At 42.0% G+C, this 25,173-nt stretch overlaps 1 protein-coding gene across 2 annotated transcripts in view; it reads right to left on the reverse strand.

The window, feature by feature from the left end:
- Positions 1-25,173, reverse strand: part of ERC2 (ELKS/RAB6-interacting/CAST family member 2) — a 1,016,559-nt gene that overhangs the window by 205,737 nt on the left and 785,649 nt on the right. For both annotated transcript variants that reach the window (XR_004059350.1, XM_030938245.1), the window contains exon 16: positions 11,029-11,163. Coding sequence is in view for 1 of the 2 variants with exons in the window: in XM_030938245.1 (XP_030794105.1) it covers positions 11,029-11,163 (135 nt within the window). In the remaining variant the exon portion in view is untranslated. The remainder of the gene's footprint in view (positions 1-11,028; positions 11,164-25,173) is intronic.

A 25,173-nucleotide genomic window follows, 5' to 3' on the forward strand; every position in this document is an offset into this window, starting at 1 on the left:
CAGCAGCACCCCAACACATTTAAGATCTCTGAGGGGAAAGGCAGCACCTTTACTTCCTTCACACTGTGCCATGATTCTCAGATGTGGGAACTTAGATATTTCTAAATGAGTAATTACGGAAGGCTCAGTTCTCACTGTTTTGAATGACTGGATTCCTCCGAAGGAATATGCTTCCCGGATTCCCAGAGTTCCTTACGATTGCCAAGATTGTGTTGATTCATGTCTCAGAATGCCTCTTCCCGTCTTCCACCACACTAGCCACATCTCTGGTTTATTCTTCTACCCGCAAGTGGTCAAAGCGGAACTTCATTGGTTGAGGGGGAACGCAGTAGGTGTCCATATTTTAAAAGACACACTGGGGTGTCTCTCAAGGGAGAGGCACAGACTGGAGATCCTGTGCAGCCTGGGTTGGTTCTTCTCAGCAAGCTCACCTGACAAGGACACGCTGAGGCAGGGCACCCACCTGAGACCACTTTGCCAAGCCATCGAGAATGTTATAGAAGTTTGGGCGACCTTTTCCTTCACTTCTAATATAGCATCTTTAAGCGCTTCCTCAATTTTTTTTTTTTTTTTTTTTTTTTGCGTCATCATTATAGGGCAAATTGAAGAAACTAGTTTTCTATTTCCTTCAAGCAAAAGTAGCTGTGACAAACTAGTCTTTGGTGCACTGTGCCAGTTCACTCAGCTCAAGGACATCAGATACCCAGCTGAAGATGAAAATGCTGGACGCGGGCCGGGCGCGGTGGCTCAAGCCTGTAATCCCAGCACTTTGGGAGGCCGAGACGGGCGGATCACGAGGTCAGGAGATCGAGACCACCCTGGCTAACATGGTGAAACCCCGTCTCTACTAAAAAAAATACAAAAAAAAAAAAAAAAAAAAAACTAGCCGGGCGAGGTGGCGGCGCCTGTAGTCCCAGCTACCCAGGAGGCTGAGGCAGGAGAATGGCGTGAACCCGGGAGGCGGAGCTTGCAGTGAGCTGAGATCCGGCCACTGCACTCCAGCCTGGGCGACAGAGCTAGACTCCGTCTCAAAAAAAAAAAAAAAAGAAAATGCTGGACGCTTCTATGTTGGCCAACAATATTGTTTGGGAGCTTAAAGTCAACATCTGCTAAAAGCAGAACCCTTGCCAGATAACCACCAAAAAGGGTGGGAGTGAAGACAGGCTTTATTTTTGCTCCTTCATCGATCCGTCATTAACATTTGGCTTTGTTAAACACAGTGAAAATTGTGTTTTTAACATGACTCTGGTTCCTTCATGGTAGGCAATCAAATTTCCTTTTGACTCTTCATTTCCTCAGCTGCTTAAAAAAGACAATGAGAGGAGGCTGAGGCAGGAGAATTGCTTGAACATGGGAGATGGAGGTTGTGGTGAGCTGAGATCATACCATTGCACTCACTCCAGTCTGGGCAACAAGAGCGAAACTCCATCTCAAAAAAAAAAAAAAAAAAAAAAGAAAGAAAGAAAGAAAAGAAAATGGGACTACCATGTCCTGGTCCTGATGCTTCATAGGTTTGCTGTGCAAATTACACTCGAGAATGTAAATTAAACCACTTTGTGGATGTTACAGACTTAGACCAATATAACTAGGCATATCACTCCTGTTGGTCTCGTTGATAGCTCATTACTAGTAAAACAAATTATTTGATATTAAACTAAGGCTGAAGGCAAAACGGTGTGTCTAAAAAGGATCTGATGGTGTACAAAATGATTCTTAAATATTTTAGAATCTCTGGGCTGTTCAAAATTGACATTATTAAGATCATTAGTAGATGGATGCCCAAATCAGAATTTTTCAAATGCTATTGGTCTGTAAGGTGGTTTCCTGCAATAAAGACATTGTGAGTGTGTGCAGGGTAGGTTTAAAGGATGTTTCCTATTCCCTTTCCTCTGCTGGTCCCTTATCTTTGGAGTGCTGCAAGTGCCTGCAGTGTTTTAAGTCAAACATGATCCCTATTACCTCAGTTATAGAAAAAAAGAGGGGCAATGGTGTTTAGCAATATAAAATGGATTTCCCTGCTTCCCGACATTTCAAGGCTGGCCACCCCCTCTCAATGGGGGAGCTGAAGTGCTGCCTCTTAGACAAATTTGACTGGATTAAAGCAGCAAGTTGAAAAGAGATCAACCCTCCAATGTTGCCAAGATGCATTGCATCTGTAAGCTGGGGAGCGCAAGCTATGTCTGAAAAACCCCTGTTGACTCAAAGGATACTGCAACAAATCTCTTAATGTAACCCTAATACTGCAAACAAGGTGTAAAACCTAGACAAATCAGTAAAAGAAAGAAAAAAAAAAAACACTCTACCCCAAATAGAGTAAGACTGAATGAAATCTTCAATAGGCTCAAACCTCCTTTAAGGAAAAATCCTTTTCTAACAGGAGGATCCTGATGCATTAAGCAGCTCTGCATTTTTCCCATACATGAAGACCCTACCTGGCAGGGCTTATTAAATCGTGCCCTCATGTGCTTACATGCAGGGAATTAACATCACACCCAGATTAAAGGGCTTTGACAATAACCTGCTCATCTGCAAAGCCAGCTTCCCAACTGCTGCCTAACTCCGCCTCCCTTCCTCTCCTGTGGCTCTTAATGGTTGGGTGAGCATGTAACTGCTGGTAGAGGAAGGAGGCAGTTAAATACCTCCCACAACAACAGTTCAGACATTTGTCCCCATTTCCTTCTTTACCTGTGGCCTCACAGAGAGCCACCGCAGGGTTACTCTACAGCTTCTGCTCTTAAAAACAAGCAAACAAATAAACTGCCACTTTTATTTCCCAATGGTGGGAAATCACATACGCCATCTGGCTCACTTTTTAGTAGTTTGGGGGATTTTTAGTAATCTCTGGGGGATAAAGAAAAAAGAGACATCTGTGATATCTTTCTATTTCTTAACCTGCTGAGTTTTAAACACAGTATCCTCCAATCTACTTGTGAGAAAAGAAGTATTGGGAAAGAGGCAAGTGGCTCGCAAGAGCTATTTCAAAATGCATGCCAGGATATCCTTGGCTGCAGTTCTGAGAGGACTGGCCCAGGAGTGGCAATGGTCAAAATCTCTGAACCCTTCTTCCATGCAATACACATCAGCACCAATAAGAGGTTTCTTCATGGGTTATTGAATTTGAAGGCTTCATCCCTACATGAAACAAAACTCAAGGCTTCTTCCAAGAAGTGGGCCATGAAATTAGATATGCAATGCAAAAAAAAAAAAAAAAAAAAAAATCTACTGTATCTTATCTGGGCAAGCTTTAGACATACGAGCTTGGTTGGAAAACTGACATTAAAAGCCTAAAATATGTAACTTTTCTTATCAGGTTACTATCATGGGGAACTAAAAATTCCTGGTGTTTTGTATGTTCCACAGCTATACTTCAGTGAGGCCTGATATACGGTGTCAATTTTTCTTCAGTGGAGGAAACATGAAAATATATTTATGTGTGCACATACATATATATGTATATATAATGTATATTCAAACATGCACTCAGAGGAAGTTAGGGAGAGAAGTTTCTAGCTAAACATGATCTTGTGAAATTCTTCCATATGTGGAAAAGTCCTCAGTTCATCTGACATAGAGTGATACATACATATATACACACAGGATGCTATGTATACATTTATCCCACATTCAGTTAACCTCAAAACATAAAATAAATTCTTTTTATTCCTCCCTAAGCAAAAGCTAGGAATAACAACTCTATATACAGAATTCATCTTCTGGGGGCAACAGAGCAGGTTGGACCCCTTGCCTGTCTGTCAGAGTTCAAAGGGCTGCGCTTTGACTAATCTGCTGGTGAAAGTGCAAGGGAAGCAGAGCATCAATCACGAAAGCTCGCCCTGCATTCACAGAGAGGGGCTCAGTGGGAGTAGGGGATCCCACGGCCTTGAGCTGGTGCCCCAGGAGGGGCTGCTATGACTGCTTCATTTTTCTGGTGGACTGTGAGGCCCCACCAACTTCTTGTGGACTAAACACAAAATGCAGAAGGAGGACAAAAGCAGGTGGGTTTTATGAAAAAAGTTCTAGGGCCAGGAAACACATGGGCCTGGAGTTGTCACCGGCCTCCAGCCACAACATCAATGAGGGCCTAATTGCGGGCATGGCTGGAAATTCCCCTCTTTGAGGAATGCTCTTATAGGATGCTGACTAATTCTACCAGAGAGCAGTACCCAAGGCTCAGGTGTATGCAGAAGGGACATGGGTAGGAGGGTGAGACAGCAAAAGCCCTGCTTTTCTTTTCTGAGCCAACTCTACCTTATGGCTCTTTTGCCTGTAGAAAGAGGGGAGAAGGAACATGTTTAGGGACTAGAAATCTCAAAACCAAGGCAGTGAGTGCTGCAGCCTCTCTGAAGCAGAGTATAGGTTCAGTACTCTAAGCATCTGCCTGTATGCAAGAATCCAGAATTTATACACAGAAAGGAAAAGCAGATTCCTATCAACCGTTATAAATAGGTCACTGGGATCATTTTACTATATCTTAAAAGACAATCTATGTATCAGTTCTGTGACCACCAGTTTGAAGAGAAGGCCAAATCTAGGCATGGGTTCTTTAGTAACCAAGAAATTTGATGGCTTATGGCAAAACAACATGTGTCCCAAGTAGAATTCTACGGGAATTTTCAGCAGAAAATGGAAGTGAACATTCAATGCTCTGAAATATGTCCAATGGTACAAACACACACCTTGGCTGAGAGCCAACACATGCTGGGACCACACAGTCATCAGGAGCAGCAGAAAAAGCACCAAGGATTACTATTTATATCCACAGACAGATTCTGGAAATTACCAAGTAGAGTGGATAATATTTAGGATTAGGACAATCAATTTCCTAGGACTAGATCCATAGAATGTACAGACACCTTAAAGTTCATAATGCAAAAGGGAAAACCTAGCTTCTACCACAGAAAAGTCGCTCTCTGAAAGTACCCCTAGCGCCCTGGCTGATCTGACGGCAGCCCTTAGCAGAATAAAGCATCCTCTCTTTTGCTCTGGCGGCATGGTTTGCTCCAGATCCTTGCATGTTCAGAAGCTCAGGGGAGAGTGAGCAAGGGAATGTGAGTCCTGGCAATCCACTGCCAAGAACCCCCTGTGATCCAGAGCAATTCCCCTTCCCCTCCGGGCCAGTCTCTCCACTACTTGAGGATCTCATTCTGGTGATTCCATGGAAGCAGGAGAGTTTGCAATTGGCACAGGGACAGCAGGAATAGAGAAGAGTAACGGGGAACAGGGAAAATGGGGGGAAATGGAAGGAATAAATTCACAAAACAGAAGAATGGAAATAAAGACAATGAAAGCTGGAGCAAATGGAAAGAGAACAGATGAGATGATACTTTTTTCTTTTTCTGTTTTTTTTTTTTCTTTTTTCTTTCTTTTTTTTTTTTTTTTTTTTTTGAGATGAAGTTTCGCTCTTGTTGCCCAGGCTGGAGTGCAATGGCACGATCTCGGCTCACTGCAACCTCTACCTCCCAGGTTCAAGTGATTCTCCTGCCTCAGCCTCCTAAGTAGCTGGGATTACAGGCACTCACAACCACACCCGGCTAATTTTTGTATTTTTGGCAGAGATGGAGTTTCAGAACATTGGCCAGGCTGGTCTCGAACTCCTGACCTCAGGTGATCTGACTGCCTCAGCCTCCCAATGTGTTGGGATTACAGGCGTGAGCCACTGCGCCCGGCCAAGATGACATTTAATTCAATTTTGGAAAATAAACAAAATAGGATAAAATTTACTACAATTCAATGGGAAAGAGAAAACGCACATTTGCACTCAAGAATAAGTGGATCCATCATAGTTGTGCAATCACAAATACACGTGGTTACTTAGATGTATCCAAGAGGTTTGCCACCAATGTGCAGTACTCAGAGACTTAGGCTTTCATCTGAGGCCTGTTGATTTTCAGTTTTGTGACTCTGGATCATTAACCACCTCTGAGTTTCTTTATTTATACAATGGGGATACTTCCATCTGCCCTTCCTATTTCCCGAAGTTACTATAGGAGCAGTTCATTCAACAGACATTTACAGAGTACCTAGTAAGGGCCAGACACGTGTGAACATGTGACAAAGAATCTGAATATAAAATGTGAAATTCAACCAAATTTTTCTGTAATTGATCGCATAAGTATCATGTCTCCATGCTCCTAAACTCATAGCCCTCATTTAGAAGTAGGTTTTCTGTAAGTAAAATGTGAAATGAAATTTAAAACTTAAATATGATCAGAAAGTCTTAAAGGTGGTCAAAATCCCTTGAGCTCTCCAACACCTATGAGCGAGTATTTTCATTCAATGAAGGAGGAAGAGGAGAGAAGAGTTTTCTCTTGTGAGTTTTTCACTTTCAAAAGTGGCTACCTACTCTGAGGTTACCAGCCCCAAAATGTTTAGGTTCTTTGTCATTTAGGCCCTTCCCAACTAGAATTGGAGTGGCAAGTGCTTTAACAAATAGAAGTAGATTTTGCACAAACAAGCAGTGAGATTCAGGTCCTTGAAGACCTAACACCCAATCCAAGACCCAGGAAGAGAAATGTGAGTCCTAGATGCACAAAGGGTAGCCTGCATGGTGCCTGACATTTTAAGTTGGCTGGAGTGTGGACCTCATGCTAATGCTGTGCTTTCTTATTCACCAGGTTAGTATATACCTGGGAGCCATTGGAATGAGCTTAATAAAATATGACTTGTACTGGGACAGTAAAACTTGTATGATGCCTAGAAAAAGGAAAGTAGAAAGACTTGATATCATTGATATGTTTTAAGGCAGGGAAGGAGATACTATTTTAAAAAAATGACAGATGAGACTGATGACAACAGGTACAGAGAATGTTTAGGAAAAGCTGAATTTCTACTTGGCTTTGTGAAATCGATCTTGGTAACCTAAGAAACATCTCTAACGTGTCTCCAGCATGTTTCATTTACTCTTTGGACTTACTGTTTCTCAAAACACATGAGCAGCTTGTGTCATGGGAAATATTTGTTGTCTGCCCCCGTGGCCACTTCTTGCTTTGAAGGATTTCCCAAGACATTATTGGGATTTGTCTGGATATTCTACTTGGACATATTCAATGGCTGTGACCATCCTAGGGGTCACAGCCCACCAGCTATTAAATGCTTCTTTTTCAGGTAGGGGGCTAGATTGTTGAACTGCCACACTGCACTGACTTCTCTTACATCTTCTCCAAATCTTCCCACCTCCTCAGTAATCCCTGAAGAGCTGTGTATTTATGACTATTCTTGATATCCTGGGTCCTCAACCTTAATGACTCCCTTAGTTTAGATCTACTGGGTTCTTGGGATCACTCATTCTCAGATGTCAGTGCCTTTAAGAAGGTATCCCAGGAAATGAATGGAAGAGGCACTTCCATTTTCTGTTGTGTAAAGCAAGAAGCTGTCTGAAAATCCCACCTTCTGATAAAAAATACTACTGGAAACTGGTTCAGTCATGTTATAAAATGGGTAGTCTCTTTTTTCACCTGATACTCTGAGAACAATATTTCTCAGAGCACAGATGTTACTGAAATCTATAATCAAATAAGTCTGGGAAATACTGGATTAAATTAAATTGGAGAGCTTTCTTTCTTATATGACTTTTTAGATCCTTTGATCTGCTAATTGCCCCAGGAAGCTCGAAGATAGAGTTATAATACGGAGCACTTTCACAAAATTCTTTGCCCAGAGAATCTTTGTTTCAAGGCTTTCCTCATGGGACTAATGCTCTAAAAGTTACTTTGGGAAATGCTAGTCTAGACTTATAATACTTGGATTCAGTTTGTCTTAAGGAGCAAGAAAAATCATAGTGAAGAAGAAAGGAACATGGAAGAAATGGAAAAAGAATATAATTATGTAAGTACCTGGCAATACTTAAATTGAATTACCTAAGGAAAAATGAGTTTTTCTGGAAAAGTAACAAGGCAACTGATTTTTCCTATTTCTCCATTTTCATGTGTTCTGATCTCTTAACAAAGCTCAAGAGGCAATATCAACATTTTGTAGCCCTTCTTCCATAAGTCATTGTTGGTCAAGTCTTTAGGGCCACAGGAAGTCCAGTGTTGGAAGATTCACAGAAAGGGAATCAGGAATCCCTGGAAGAGAACTTTCCCCTTTAAGTCAGCTCAGCTAACACGTGTACATTATGAACACTTAGTTAAAATCTCGTCCACAGCACCCCATTATTAGGACTCTCATGCTTTCATATGGCTGTCATTTTTCTCCTAAGAAGAAATATATACTCATATGTACCCTAGATGTATTAGTGTATGCAGGCTACTGCAATTAAGTGTAGGGTTTGTAATCAATTGGGAAAGATAACTATTGATAACTATTATCCATTGATAATGATTTTATTCTGGGACTTAGACTGATAACAGTACATATACTGATATACTAGTTGTTGATTACCAAATCTGAAATCTTCAGTACAGGGGAACGCATCATTCCACTAGACCTGTGATGCCCAGTCAAAAGGGGCATCCAGCTCAGGAGATACAGCCATCTCCAACACTGGTGCCAATCTACTCTCACACTAGGGTTCCTTGCTTAATCTCTCCTTCTCTAATTAGAAGAGTCTAGCAAAGGAGCCTTACTGACTTGATGACTTCAATTTAAAACCACAAAAATACCCTTCTGGTCAAGAGTATTTTACTTTCACAGTGAACCCCACTACAGAATAAGTTTCTCAGGTATGGGCCCCTAATTAAGTTGGAGCTACCTTTTATCTGTCTTGTTCTGATTGACATGAACCAGAAAAGAATTGGACAAGACATCAGATGACCTGGATTCTTATTCTAGGACTAGATAGCAAATGCCTTGAAGACAGGGGTTCTGCCCATCATGCTGTTCCCCAAGTGCCACATCATGGCTGCCATGGAATTAGGTTAGGAACTCGGAACAGGATTCCAGCCTATTCACCCACTTCCTGGGCCCCGGCTTTCTCATCTGGAGAAGGAGATGAGGTTAACTGCCTCTATGTCCATCGGCTGCTTAGAGTGTTCACTGAGATGGTAGATGTGAACGTGAAAGACCATCACCATCTTCCTAACAGTAGTAGTGAGAAGCATGTGCCAAAGGTCTCAACAATATGCCTTAACCAGACAATCTTCAAGGAATGCGAACTCTTCTGGGAAGGACACCACCCTATGACAACCTCTAGTGTCGGTGGACAAACATGAGAGTCAACCAAATAGATGAGATACCCTAGTTTGTGATCACAGCTCTCTGGAAAAGTAGCAGGAGCCTAGCTTTTGTAAGAAATATCATTCACAAGATGTGCTCTGGTGCTTCATTCCCAGTAGAACATATGAGCATATGTGTCTCTGTGATGAGACAAGCTGGTTTGTTATCTCAGCAGGTGCCTGGGTGACCCACTCCCCTGACTTGGCTCCAAATCCTTCTTTCTACTCTTAGGGTGCTCTCTGTTTTTCTCTCTGTTGGGGTTTGAGTGGGGGAACTCAGGATGGTCTTCTAGTATGTGTGGCTCAGAATGAATGGCCAAAGTGGGGACTGCAGGCTCCCACCAATAAAACCTCATACTCTCCCAATCTGAGAGAAGTCCAAGGAGAAAAGGGCAGGGACCAGGGATGAGAATGAGTTGCTTTAGTTAGCAGGATGCCAGGTCTACTGGGGCAGGCAAAGGTGGGGAGGTGGTAGTGGTGGTGGTGGTGATGATGAAGGGTGATAATTGAATAAATAAAACCAAAACAAAACCAAAACACAGATATACAAGATAATGACAAGAAATTGACACCTCTCTCCGTATTTCAGATCTCCAAATCAAGAGCATATTTTGGCAGCTAAAACATGAAATCATACCCTGTCTGTACTTGGCTTCAGAAATCTAGATTATTTCTGTGTGAACAGCTTCGGCAGTGTTGGGATCTCTGAGGGCAAAAGCTTCCAGGTACAAAGGTCAGGTCAAGCTCAGGGGCTGGGGAGCCTCCTGGTGCTGGCTGCCTCGCTGCACAGCTCCCAGGAGAACTTCTAATGCTGTGTTCTATATAAACAGCTCCCCTAGGACTTGTACTCCAGGTAAAACATCTTGGAAACTTCAAATCTTAACTTCTTTGGGATGTTAGCAACAGGAGGTGAAAAGGAAACAGAGCCACCTGAAAAGTTTTAGGAGCATCACAAGTATCTCCTCCCCCAGCAAACAATTAAACTGCCTCTTCACACAGGTAATTCTGACAAGCCCTCACCCTGCCATATCCAAAAGAGTGCATACTTATCCAGTGGTTCTATTTTGTCACCTATTGCTCCCATCTATGGAAATGTATCAGCTGCACTAGGATCACCAAAAATGGGGGCAGGGGGAGGTGGGAATCTTAGTACAATGAAGTAAGAAATATTGCTCATATTGACTATATTATCCTGCTAGTTTGCATTTAATTTCCTAATTTCCATAAAATTCACCTTCAAGAGTTTTAATACTAAACACTGTAAATAGTTTTTGCATTTGGTGGGTGAATGTAAATATTGCTGTAAAACCACAGGCGGTTTTGTTTTTGTCAATCCATCTTTTCATGTGCTTTACTTAGTCAAGGGAGGAGATAGGGTCCAAATCAAATAAACCAGACTCCTTGACTTCACTGGCTAAAACACCAGCAAAACGGATTTCTCTCCTTGTTGTTTTACCCCACCATTAATTTGCATCACTAAAGAATTTTCTAGGAAAGTGCTCAGCAAACTCAAGGCTTCTCTGGTTGCCAAGCTCATGGAAACAAAGTGCTTTCTCTTAAAACTCTGAAAAAGACATTCCAAAGTAACCCGCCATGAGGTACCGAGCCAGCAATAGACTACATATCTATGAAAGAAGAAAGGAGGGGAGGAAAGAAAATGCATAACATAAACAAGGAAAGACAAAACCTTAAAGAGGAAGGAGAAAGAAAAACATTTAGATTCCTTGACTGATGGAAATAAATACCAAAGCTATTAGTTTCAGTTCAAAGAACGTATCACTTTATGCTGTTTATTATTTCTTGAGGATTATTTATTTTATCTTAAAATATCTAAAGGGTAAAAGGGGTCTTGGAGGTAAGCAGCGATGAAACTGACCTGGTCCGGAGAGGGCCTGTGATTGGAATGTTGCGACCTCCCAGGAGATCGATGGTGGTGGTGATGGTGGTGATGATGGTAATGGTGATGGTCCTCATCGTAGTTGTCTGCCATCAACTTCATTCTGTTCTGGGTCTGTGCAGAACAAAAACCAAGGAAGATTCCATCAGGAGCTAGAAGATCAGTCAAAGAGATTCAGGGCATAATTATAGTACCTATAGGGATCCTTTTGTTCCTAATTCAGGAATTTTCACTGTTAGTCAAGTTGAAACTTAATAAAGAAAGCACCATGCCATTAACTTTGGTGAAAAAAGCTTTGTCACATCCTTAAAGCTATTATGTTACATCTGTAAATGTTAATGTACTTCCTCCTTGTGATTTAAAAGGGAAAAAATGGACATACTCTAAGGTGCTTTGCTTTACATTGTCAAGCAATCACAGAGATCCAGGGTGAGCTTGCAATCGCAGAGTACCAACAATTATGACTGAGATTCCAGACGGACACTCTAGAGCAAGCTGGAGATGGAAGTCCTGGATGGAAAGATGGGAAGGGCCGGGTGGAAACACAGAACTACAGATAAACAATGGTCTCACAAGACAAGGCAGAGAAATCCACTCAAAAGCTGCCAAATGCAAAAATACTGATGGAGGTGGTTTACTGCTATGATGACTTCTTGGGAAATGGCTCTCTATGGACATTTTAACCGATTTTCTTCCTTGAGGGAACTGAGCAAAAGGTACAAAGTCAATGGGAGAAGAACTGACCACTCTAATTTACAATCCATGATGCCTGTCACATGAGGCAACTTGGAGTCATGGTTAAAACCCCAGGGCCATAGAAGTGTACTGCTTTATTATGCAAGGCAAGAAACGGACCAGTGATAAACTGGCCTGACAGGCTCTCAGAATCTAGAAAAATGCCTAAAGACCACGGGAAAAGAGCAAACAAAATTATCCAGCTCAGAAAGTCAGGAAATGTGGGTCTGATGATAGACCTGCCTGGATTCAAGGGATTTAAGTCCTGGCTCCACCTCTTTGCTGGGTATGTGACCTTAAGAGAGTAAACTGTTTATAAACCTTAATTCCCTCAACTCTAAAATGGGAGTAATAGTGCCTCTTTCCTTGGGGTTGCTGCTAGGAGCAAATGATATGATGGACTTCAAGTGTCAGTCCAGTAACTGGCAATGAAAGTCAAATGCTGTCATTACTATAGTTACTGCTGTTATTGTTTGCTATAAGACATTTGTCCTCCTTTGTATGTGCTGCTTCCTTTGCTTGCAATGCCTCCCTGGCCCCCTTTCTTCACCTTTAACTTCTATGACTGGCTAACTCAAACTATCCTGACCTTGTCCTTGAGCCTGGGTGACACATGCCTCCTGCACACCATGGCTCTATAACCACAGATTTATCTGTCCGTGTGTCCATAGACCTTGAAGCTATTTCCTCCGTCTGCCTCTCCCTAGAATCTTGCATAGGGCCTAGCAGATGTAGATATACAATACATGCTGCTGTAATGAGTGACCAAAAGAATGAAGGGGCCATGATTTTGAGGGATGCTGCCATCCTAGAGACAAGCTGCATGTTTGTTTCCAGCAGGGAGAGTCACGGAGAGTTGAGGACATTTCATGAGTTGCCGTAACAATCCCACTGGTGGCTCAAGATGACAATGAACCAACAGTACTTTCAGAGAGCCAGAAGTCAGGGGTTGGCAGAGCCTCCAACCAGTTAGAGTTTTATTATGTAATATAAATAACACACTGACAATAAAGAAAAGTCTGGACCTAACATTGGGTATTCTTATAGTATTTTTCACATACAATCTAACTTATTCTCAATACTTTCCCAGGAGCAATTATTATCCTCATTTGGCAGCTAGAAAGGTAAGGTGTAGATTTCAGTCCCGAGAGTCTCTTTCTTGACATAGAACATGGAGATTTTCTGGGTCATCCAATTCTCAATCTCTAGGCTTTTTCCCTTGTCTTGCTGTTAGCAGAAAAGGCAAACAGCTAAACAGGTAGAAAGAGATTTCCCATAAAATGCTTTGGTTCTGTTAAGTTTTGGAAACACCTCACATCCCAATTCTATCTGCCAGAGGATGTCTCATGATTTACTCACTCCATTTTAAAAAATGTGTACAATATTTGAAAGCCCCCAAAGTGAATGTTAAAAAAAACTGTATATATGAATAAAAACAATAAAAATAGAGGGAAAGATCCACTTAAAATTAAATAAAAAAATCCCAGGCAACCTTTGGCAGCTGAGAGCATTTCCATCCTTCACTTGTCTACTTAAGGTGTCAGAAGACCCAATGGGCAAGTTATGCTTTGTGAGAAAGAGCAGGTCAGTGGAGCTGCTGCAGACTAAGTACCGAGATTCCCCTTAGTCAGTCTGCCATTGCACATGAGATTCTGAAATTCGGCGTTCACAACTAAAATTCCAGTATTGTCAGGATCCTGTACTTTTGAACTCATGAACTAATAAATCTGGAATTGTTTCTTCTAAATAGAATTCTGAGAGCCTGAGGGGAGCTGTAAGGTCTGCTGTGGGCAAGAAGGAAGGGACTCGCTCGAGAATGAAGGATGGAGCCTAAATGAACAAATAATAATTCTGCTATTGTAAACATCGTAATATCCTCATCCTTTGGGGAAGCTCCTGTGATTTTATGAGATTATTTTCTTACCAGCAACAAGCCTAAAGTTCCCTACCTTTGAACTGTATCCCATAAAAGAATGTACAAGCTAAACAAGATGCTATATGCAGTCCTAAATGTGTCTGCTAAAATGAGGTGTTGGAGAGTAGGCATGTCATGGGATAAAGACTGTAAATGAATGATGTCATCTTTCCAATTTGGTGCTGAAATATAAATAAACCACGTTGTTCATGTGAATACCAGATCTGGGGGAAATGTACACAGAGCAATTGTGAGCGGAAGAGGCTTCTTTTGATTAGTCTGGGCTGGAAGAGAAGAGTGTGAAACAGAGATGAAAAATGAGAGTTTGGTCTGATACTCTAGATAATTTTTATTTATCTTGCTTGTAACATATCCCCTAAACTGTGACCAATTTCTTACTGGCTAGTTGCTGGTGTTCTCTCCTAGAAAAACAGTTTGACCAATCTTGATCCTTTAATTGTCAAATTTAAAATGGATCTCTTAAAAATTTTTTTTTTTTTTTAGATCTGCACTACCTAGCTTCATCCACACCCAATTATGTCGGTTTACACATAAACAAGGGTCTGGAAGGATAAGAAGTCACAAATAACACTCCCTAACAGTCAATGAAAGAAAAAGTACAGAATTTGTAACAAGGATTGGACACGGGTACTGTTTGTTCAAATAATTCTAGGCAAACTTACCAGGTGATCCCATATGTAATGGTTCACAGCCCTGTAGCCTCAGATGCTTGAGGTGCCCACTGAAAAGCCTGAAGCAGCAAATCTTCCGGGCAGGCAAAACTAAAAACCCAGGAAAATTAATATAGAGTTGGAGAGGGATTGCTTTCCACAGCACAGCACTTGGGAACTCAGGGACTCATTTAGCGATTCACTGAGGCCCATTTTTATTTCCTTTGCAGTGTCTACCAAACTGCTGACCAGACACTTTTGCCTTTGGCTAACCGTGTTATACTCTTTTTACTATATTATGTCATGACTGTGGAGACAAATCTAATCAGACTTCATTTTCTACTTCCTCTTTCTTCCAGGCGCCACCTTATTTCTCTGGGGCCATCGCCTCCTAACAGCTCTCCTGCCGCACTCTCACCTCCCATTGAACACATTCCATAGCCAGAGTGACATCAGATTTCTGTTCCTCCTTGGATTCAAGTTCTTGGGAGGCTCCCGCCACACTCAGGAAAACAGCCTGGGTCTTTGACATACTTAGGTATTTTTGCTAGGTGACTGCTAGTTACTTCCACAGTCATACCTCCCGATCTCCTTGTCCCAGCCTTGGGACCTGCTATTCTCTCTCTTCGTCCTGCTCTTTACTCTCTACCCCTGAAACCTGAGTTATGCCCATTAGTTCTATGGTCTTAGCTTCAACGCCATCATCTCCAGAGATAACTTTCCTAAGCCCATCTCTTCCTGCTTTCAGCAGAATGCTGTAGCCACTCCCCTGGGTCTCTGCCATCAAAGCACTTATCTGAACCAATGGTAACTAAGTGCAGGTTCGCTTGGCTTTCTCCACCACTAGGTTGAAAATCTCTTGAGGGAAGTACTACGTGTGGATTGCCCTTGCACTCCCCCATCTAGGGCAGAGTCTCATGTCTTAGCTGTTAAGTAAAGGTGTGTCAAAGTATATGAGTGTAAAAATGGACGGATGGAGAGGGCACACAGGCTACTGTGGAAAAGATAAGAGGGAAGATGTGAGCCTAGGATGAGCCAGTTGAGTATTTAACTTTTGATGTGATAGTTTAACTTTTCCTGTTTATTTGTTTTTGTTTGTTGTAATTCTTGGGAGTGGCGAAGGCAGAGTATGTGCATAGCTTTGGAGCTGTTGGGCAAGTCTAATCGGTCTTCTTCAAGAAATATCCCATTCCTTAGCTAATTGGACCCAGTGAAATACTCTACCACCTCCCTGATTACTTACCTCATTAAGAATAAGGGGTGTTGGGGTGTTATCAGTTTCATTTCTTACTATCCCCTAGCGTTTGGGGAAACAGGAGCCTTCAGAAAACCTCTGTTAGTGCCAAAAGTCAAACATGGAAAACTGAAACTTTATCCATTAACTAAAATATCTGATGAACACCATCTGTGAAAAGGTGCCAGATACTCCAACTCTTTTGACATTTCTGAAGAGTTTATCCAACGAGCTCTTGAAACAAAATGAAAATCCTTGATTGACTAGTAATAGACTCAATAGCCTAATGGCAATATGTAGCGATAAACACATCGTATTAAAACTGCTTTTAAAAATATTTTAGCAAGGTGGCAATAACAAACTATGCTTTGATCAGTCATCTGGATCAAGTTAACAATAAAACCTTCATGAATATGGTTTAAATAAAAAAATATAATAAGATCTGTTGCTACGGGATATGGAGATAATACTGTACAACAGCAATTACAGTTTTATTCTATCAGGCTTTCTTTTCTTTCCCTGTTTCCCACCAGGGAAATCCCAAATGTTCAGGAACTCTTCTACTGTCTTGTTTCCACCTAATCAGAGCAAGGTGAACAGCTCTTGTCTCCAAGTAAAAGATGAGGAAACCAGACAAGAATGGGATAGCTAGGAGAGGAGAGATTTCCTGACCATCCACTAGACTCACATAGCAATGAATCATAATTCAGTAGAATCTAAGTTGCAGTGCTCAGGTCACAGTTGGAGGACAAAATGAAGCCAGAGGATGCGGAAGCTATTAAAGGAATGTGCTGCATTGGGGAACTTTCTGGGAGTATGTAAGAATAAATGATGAAAAGGCTTGTACTGTGGACACTGCACTGAAATTCACTCAACACTTACTAAAACATCTGCAACTGCAACGATGCCAAGAATAATTATGTGCCAGGCTAAGTGTTTGGCCAGCATTCTCCTGCTGAATCCTCACTCCTGAGATGGCTCTTCTTGGGGCCCTCTTTCACAGATGCGGAAACTAAGCCCATAACTATTCAGCTAGTGAGTAGAAGAACAGAACTCAAACCCAGGTGTCTGACTCCAGATGCCTGCAGTAGTGTCATGAAGGGTAAGGTCCAGTCCAGGTGCGGGGGTGAGGCAAAGATGAATAGGACATGAGGAAACAGAAGCCTGACTATAAAACAGTATAAGAAGAGGAGCAGGAGAGAAGGGTATGGTTTAAATGGATGTTCAGAGGCAACAGAGATCACCTCCAGCTGAGGGCGGAGGCATCAAATAAGGCTCCATGGGTCAAATGCCCCTTGAGTTAAGACTTGAAAGTTGGCTTGGCTATAGGTATAAGGAGAGAACACTGGGGAGATCCCACAGTAAAGTGGCCCTCTAATCACCTTGAGAGGAAAACCGGTCAATGAGGGGAACTAGAACACCAAATGTGAGATATGTAAGTGTGTGTGTATGTGTGCGGGCTTCCTTCATTCCTTTGTTGAACGTGGGGAGAGCAGGAAATATATGTGAGACAAAAATCCACCACCTTATTTTTCAAAATAACATCAACTTGTGGCATTTGGAAGGAATTTAAGACAGAGCCACAGCCATGTACTCATCTGTGTCAAACTAACATCTCTGGAAAAATGGGCCAGGCTCTTGGCATCTATGTGTTTTACAGATATCTACACAATCCACTGCTATAGCATTAGTCCTGCCCTGAGCACTGGTCTGATCTCCAAGAACTCATTCAGGTGATCCATCCTTCCTGCCCTTCATCTACAGCAGAACAGAATACTGGTCAGACTCTCCCTCCCAACTTTGTTAAAGGTGGCGCTCTCTCTCGGTCCCTATTTACAGACAGAAATTTAGTAGATCATCATGTAGGTTTGGCTGGTGTTTGTATACCTACTCAGTAAGCACCTTTATTTTATTTTATTTTATTTTTAATTGTTGCAGAGAATGTCAGTGTCCCTCCTATATTCTCTTGTTCCACACCAGATCTTATTTGCAGCTTGGATGGACAGTCCTGGATGTGCTGCTGTCTTCCCACCAGGAGCCCATGCATCTTCCTCTGCTTGAGGTTTTGCTTTAGCCACAGTTGCACACTTGGCCAGGGAACGGGGCAGATGGGAAGTGTTGGGGAGCTCATGCACCTGAAACAACTCTCAATCTATGAGGGAAGGAGATGGCAGATAAATAGCCAACATCCTGGCCCCTCAGTGGACAATCCTGTAGTGTGCTCCAGAATCTCTCACTAGGTCCTCAGCAGTGGGAGCCCTGGTTGATTACAGCAGAAAACTGCCCATTAATGCACCCTTTGTTGGCCTTTTCCCTTCCCTGTATCACTGCCCCATTCTCTCACCATGTTTCTGGAGATCACTTCTCAAATAAACTACCTGCAGTAAAATCTTGTCTTGGGATCTGTTTTTTTGTTTGTTTGTTTGTTTCTGGTTTTTTGTTGTTGTTTGTTTTTTTTGAGACAGAGTCTTGCCCTGTCACCCAGGCTGGAGTGCAGTGGTACAATCTCAGCTCACTGCAACCTCTACTTCCCAGGTTCAAGCGATTATCCCACCTCAGCCTCCAGAGTAGCTGGGATTCCAGGTGCCTGCCACCACTCCCAGCTAATTTTTTTGTATTTTTAGTAGAGATAGGGTTTCACCATGTCAGCCAGGCCGATCTTAAACTCCTGACCTCAGGTGATCCACCCAACTCAGCCTCCCAAAGTGCTGGAATTATAGGCGTAAGCCACCTCGCCCAGCTTGGGGTCTGCTTTTGCAAGAATCTCAGCTAAAACCCTAATCATAGTTGAATAATTAACAAGCCTGTACTTAATTTTTGCACTGGACTAACACGCCTGTGACTCCCAGGCTCTTTTCCATGAATACTTCTCGAGAGTTCTCATCACTTAGAGTGACAGAACTCTCACCTTCCTTAGGGAAGTAACACCTGCCTGGCACTAATTCAGTTTTGGCCAAACATTCATACTGAGACTCAGACTGAATCAGGATTCCTTGAGTCTCATTTCCTGTATCTATAAAATGGGCAAGTGAGGGAAGAATGTCTTCAGCATAAACCAAACACCATAAATAGATAGACAGATGCTGATCTACTGTTCCTGTTGCACATTTTGTGCAGTTTTTCTTTTCTTTTTTCCTGCTAAAATCAGGGGAGGGAAATTATGTTGCTAAGCTGCTTTCTGTGGCCAGGCGCAGTGGCTCATGCCTGAAATCCCAGCACTTTGGGAGGCAGAGGCAGCCGGGTGGCTTGAGCTCAGGAGTTAGAAACCAGCTTGGGCAACATGGAGAAACCCCATGTCTACAAAAACAAAATACAAAAAATAAGCTAAGTGTGATGGTGGGTGCCTGTAGTTCCAGCTACTTGGGAGGCTGAAGCGGGAGGATCACCTGAGCACAGGAGGTTGAGGCTGCAATGAGCTGCCATCATGCCAATGCACTCCAGCCTGGGCAACAGAATGAGATCCTGTCTCAAAAAAAACAAAAACAAAAACAAAAACAATTGCTTTCTGCTGTCACCTTAGGAACCTGGGGAATCCCCTGAAGGGTTATGGACAATGATTGTAGCCAGGAGCATTATCTCCACTGTTACACTGTCAGCCAGTGCAGCCCATGAGGAAGGATTATTTACAGAGAAAGAGTTCTATATGCTTGGCTCATAATGTTAGGATACTAAATAGTGGCAAAACAAGACTGCCATTGTGAGATAGAGCCACCTGTTAACATAAAAAATAATAACCAATGCCTGCTTGGCCCTTGCTGTGTGAACAACACTGTGCTGGCATCATCTCATTCAGTCAGTCTGACATCAACCCTGCGATGCAGGCAGGGGTGGGGGTTGTATTTAAAATCTTTAATAGCTGCTATGACAGAAACCCAAGAGAACCAAGAGTGACACAGGTGCACATGCCCTGAATATTTGCCTTGGTAGAAGCTCTTGTTACTCCCACTTTAGAGATGAAGAAGCTGAGGCTTAGGGATTAAGCAACTAATCAGAGCTCAAATAACTGGTAGATCTGAGGCTCTGACTCTGAAGCCTCCTTTGTAACCAGTGCATCCCATTGCTCAGATCCATAAGGACCAGCCCCTTCATAAACAAATCAAGACTGACCTGGGAATGGGCTCTGATCACCCACTCCAATCATAGCTTTAAAGAAAAGCAGCTCACTTTTGATTTTAAAATTCCCTCTGAAAACGATGGAACTCGGACACATTATAAAATCTTAATGGAGCCCCAAAGAAGTCCATATTGCTGACCAACCCCTAATATAAATTCAAAAGTCATTATGCACAGTCCACATTAGCTTTTAATGCTTCAACCAATGAGACAACTAATAGCTAGGCTAACACATTAGCAACTGCAGACAACCAAGGAATTTCTAACATCCTGAGCACCATTGCTAGTGGTAGAGTCTGGGGGAAGGGAAAGGCCCTAGAAGTTTCCACCACAAAGTTACTTAGTTAAGCGCAGGTCTGTTTAATTAAGTCGTGGGCAGCACATGCTATACTTAGCTTTTAAACACTTGTAAAGTCCTCTTCATTCATTTATCTTACTTGTCACTGACAAGCTCTTCAAGGACTGTAACAGTATGCAGAGCATGAAGAGCCTGGGTAAACAACACATATTTTATGTGGAGTCTAAACTGTTTCAACTCAGAAAGTCAATAGAGGGTCTCTGAAAAAAAAAAAAACCAAAAAAAAAAAAAAAACCCAGACTCTTTTACTAAAGTGTGGAAGCATTCTGTGCATGGTCTGTTAGGAGTTTCTTTAGAAAGTGAACTCCAAATCAAATCCTAATTTTTTAACCCAAAGGTAAAAAGACAAAAAAAAAAAAAAAAAAAAAAAAAAGGAAGGAATGGAGGAAAGCAAGGAGGGAGAGAATGAAGGAGACTGGAGAGAAATAAAGGAAGGAAGAAAGGAGGGAGAAAGTGAGGGACGGAAGAGAAAGAGGAGAGAGAGAGAAGAGGAGAGGTAAGGAGAAGAGAAGGAAGAGAAGACAAGAGAAGAGAGAAAAAGAAAGGAAGGAAAGAGGAAGGACAAAAAGTGTTTGCAGGTGTTGAGATTCAGACTCCATAATTGTGCTGACAAGTGAAGTCAACATTTTCATTCCATTCATAATTCAACAAATATTTATTATCACTGGTTTAGGGAAAACTGGCATCATCAAAACAGCTCCCTAACTAATGAATGGGCAAAACAGCCTCAGGGTGTGGACTAACAGAATTGGCCAATAGGCTAGAAACTGGAGCGTGAACATTCTAGTAGAACTCTAGGAGAATATGAGATTCTAGGAGAATGTGAGGTTAAGTAAAAGCTAGCAGTGCCCTCCGGAAGGGGCCGTGAGAGTCTTAAACAGGGCTATGAAGAGAGGTGTTCACATACCCTTGGAGGCAAGATAATTCACAGAGAGTAAATGAACTGCTTGACAGTTACATATTTACTCTAAAATGTATTAAAACAAATTATAACAAGCACATCAAAGAGAGGATTCATAGAAATTATGTCTTAGGATGTGGAAAACACTGTGAAGGTAATCCTCAAAATGTCTGAAGCTTGAGACACCACCATCAGTAGGGAATGGTAAAGCAATGGAGATTGGACTGGGTTGCAGGGAGAGGAGACTAGAAACTCAGGTCAGCCCAGAGAGAATGAATGTGTCCTGAGAACTGCGGGAGGACAGAAGGACACTCTGCTTCGAGGGCTTTGACCTTCATGCAGAAGTGGAAGCAAATGCCATTTGGGCCTGCTCCGAGTTCTAAAGCGGACTGGAAGGGCATAAACCTAAGACCTCCCAGCACCTCACCTCCTTCAAAACAAAACAAATGACCCCCAAAGGGGGAGAAAAGCGATGGGGTGAGCCATGCAGAACATGTGGTGGGGCTGTGTTGGCCAGCACTGAGCACAGTTCTGACCCCAGGAGGTGTGGAGACAGCCAGGAGAGGCTTGGCAGCTGGGAAGGAGAACGAGACAGGGAGAGGCAGCCAGGCCCTTGGAGGGAGAACAAATCCCTCTCCCCAGCTGGTCTCACGCTTGGGTGAGACAACTGGAGAAAATGTAAACATGCTCATTAGCAGTTTTCCAATCAGTTGAAAAACAAATGGGAAGAGAAAAATGGCAGTGGATTGTTCCAAATACCAACTCTCTGCCACATCTCCTCAGGTGTTTATCTTCATCAGAGTTACCCACTGTGCTGTCCTCCCTTTCATCTGGATCTCAACCCCCTTACTAGCTTTACCAAGAACGCTTGGAGCTCACCCTAACTGGGTTCATTTAGTTCTATGAGGAGTCACATACTCCACTCAGGATAGAAGGTCTCTGTGGACACCCCTAAAGATGCACAAACAAGACAGGGACATCATTCGCAGGTCTCCCCACAGCCTTGTCCAAGCTGACAGTCCCTCAGTACATGAACATGAAAACTCATCAATAACCCCCACCTCTTCTCCTGTGATAACTTACCCCCAAAGAAGAGGCAAAGTGGAAAGTTTGTGAATCTGTGTGTGAATCTGACAGAAATCCAATTTCCAGAAAGGATGAAGTTACACTCAAATTTCATCTGGAAATGTCTACTATGTTGACTCATATGGTGTTTTTGGTTTTTTTTTTTTTCCTAACACATCAACTTGAATTTATTGAATGGGTACATCTCAAAGAACACTTTCTCTTAGTCACCTATTTAAGGTTGAATCCAAAAAGCCTGGTTATCTGTGACTCTGAAGTTGAAATAGCCTAAGTACAAAATGTCCAAATGTATTTAAACTTGCATCTGAACAAAAATAGATACTAAAGTATGTAACTGATGTTTCTTGACAGTACCAGGAAAAGGCGGGTAACTTGAAAGCTGGGGAGACCTTCTCGTAGACTAGAGAATTTTAGGGCTATCTCAAATTTCTCCCCTACAAATAAGGACTTGCCAGAACAACCTAAATTCATAAAATGTTAATACTGGGCCACATCTTCAATTAGTGAATCTGAGCTTACTACTTTACAGAGGGGAGACTGAGGCTCCAAGACGGGGAAGGTTAGTTGCTGATGGGCCCAGGAGAAATCCCCAGAATACTTGACTGCTGGAACCTGGCCCTGTCCTTGCCCCGGCTGCCTTCTCATTTGATTTGCAAGTGCAGACGAGTCCACCATGTCCATGACCTATAACACTACAGGCCCGACTCATGTCATTGGTTTTGCGTTCCAAAGTACTATGGTATTAATTTCCATTCTTTCAGTCTAAACAGAATCAAACACCTAATCATTTTGTTCTTGATGGCTACAGATAGGTTAAGGAATTTTCCATTTCCTTTGAGATATGAGCCTTATTTCTCTAGCAGAACTACTGATTAGGCTTTATAATTTTTCTTTTTTAAATAACATCTATAAGTTTTTATTATGTAAATTATACATGCTAGTTATGAAAAATTAAAGAGTACAAGAGAGTTTATAAAAAGAAAAGTAATGTTCCCCCTCTGTCTGCCCCAATATTTATTCCTGCTGTTAAGGTTTTTCTGCCAATCTTTCTAAAAAAAATTATGCTTAATGCAAGCACAGACACACATACATACCCTTTAAAAATAATATCTCCAATATGTCTTGGCTGTTCTTCCACATCAAGAACATGGAGAGCTTCCTCATCATTAATGGTTGCATGTTATTCCGCTCTATGTGTATACTTTTGTTTACCAGTCTTCTATTGATGTGTTCAAATAGAGACTCCAAAAGAGAAGATATCTTTTTTTCATTTTATTCCAAGATGCATCCCAAGCACCTAAAGCACGGCCTGGCACATATGGGCATATAATAAATGTTTGTTGAATGAATAAGTGATGGGCATTTGGGTCATTTCCAGCTTTTCATTTTTCCCAACAATGCTTAAAATAATATTTTTGCAAAGGAACAGCTTTGCTTGTCCTAATGTGTTTGTTTCCAACAAAGATGGATGCTTAAACACACCATAGCTGTTTCTATAATGTGCTAGGAAAAAACAAGTTCAAGAGAGAACCCTAAAATAGAATATATACATTTTAAACTTGGAAGGATATCACCAAATTCCTTTCAAAACTGTCAATCAACATCCAGTCTGTACCTCTTTCTCTAAGCTGTGCTAACATGGGGTTTCTCCAAACTCTTTAATCTTCAGAAATATTATAGGTAAAAAATTGTATCCCATGTGTATTTCCCTAAGTATAATTTGAAGCTGAGCATCATTTCATTCATGTATTGTCTATTTCTACTTCATTATCTGTGAGCCCCCTTTTAATGTCCTTTTTTCCCACGTTTCTTCTTGATCATTTGGGAACTATTTTTTTATTGGTTGTGAGAATAATTGCATATCTAAAGAAAATTAGCTGGGGCTGATTTCAGGAAGAGAAGAGCATAAATGAAGGTGGGAAGAAGGCACATACGAGCAGGCCATGCGGGGCATGGAAATGTGCAGACAGGTGAGAGGCGAGGATGCCCAGCCCAGTCATTTGAACACTTCAGCATATAAGGTGTTCTCTTGAGCAGAAGAGAAAAGGGGGGAAAGTGGTAGGCAATTGATATACTGGGATGTGAACAGAGTCGGCCCCTGGTGGACCAGTAGCAGGAATGAATGTTAGCAGTTAATACGGGGCTTTACTTCTCTGCAGAAGACTTTTGGGTTTTTTGAGTGTTAAGCGTGCAAATGCCACTCATGCTTGTGTTAGTAGAAACAATCTAATACAACCTGCTTTCCCAAACAACAATTCTCTTTGTAGCCATCCTGGTGGATGGGGATCCAGTCCCCGTTCCTTATCACTGGAGATGGGAGACTCAATACCTATTTGATAATGTATTAAGCAGCTTAAATAGGATGCTCCCTGACTCCTACACTCATATTTTGAGCTTTGTACCTGCAGTTGTACCCTACTTCTGCCTTTTTGAGCATCTCACGTCTTCAGATATTTGAATACAGTTATGTCCATTATCTATTCATTGTTCGCTCAACTAGTTATTCCCCACTTCCCCTAGTCCTCTCTCTGTACTCCATCGCACAAGGGGTTACTACGATACGTCAAGGCTCCTTTGAGAGAATTCTTTGAATAAAGCCTGAAGCTAAGTCTTCACGTGTGTCCTTACATGTGCTAAGCACAATTTAGAAATAATTAATATACTGTTAGGTTCCACTGATTTTTGCCATCTGCTGTGCAATGCTAATGCTCTAATTTGCAATTGATTAAACTCTATCCTGGTTGTTAGTTCCTCTGCCATTCTCTCTCTCTCTCTCTCTCTTTCTGTATCTCTCTCTCTCTCTTTCTCTCTGTCACACACACAAACACACACCAGAATTTTAATTCTAAGTACATACTTCATTCTTTCTCTTATTAAAAAAAAAAATTTTTTTTTTGAGATGGAGTTTCACTTTTGTTATCCAGGCTGGAGTGCAACGAGGCGGTCTTGGCTCACTGCAACCTCTGCTTCCCAGGTTCAAGCAATTCTCCTGCCTCAGCCTCCCAAGTAGCTAGGATTACCAGTGCCTGCCACCATGCCTGCTTAATTTTTATATTTTTAGTAGAGATGGGGAATCTCACCATGTTGGCCAAGCTGATCTCGAACTACTGA

This window comes from Rhinopithecus roxellana, chromosome 1, assembly GCF_007565055.1.
Source record: "Rhinopithecus roxellana isolate Shanxi Qingling chromosome 1, ASM756505v1, whole genome shotgun sequence".
NCBI classification, from domain to species: domain Eukaryota; kingdom Metazoa; phylum Chordata; class Mammalia; order Primates; family Cercopithecidae; genus Rhinopithecus; species Rhinopithecus roxellana.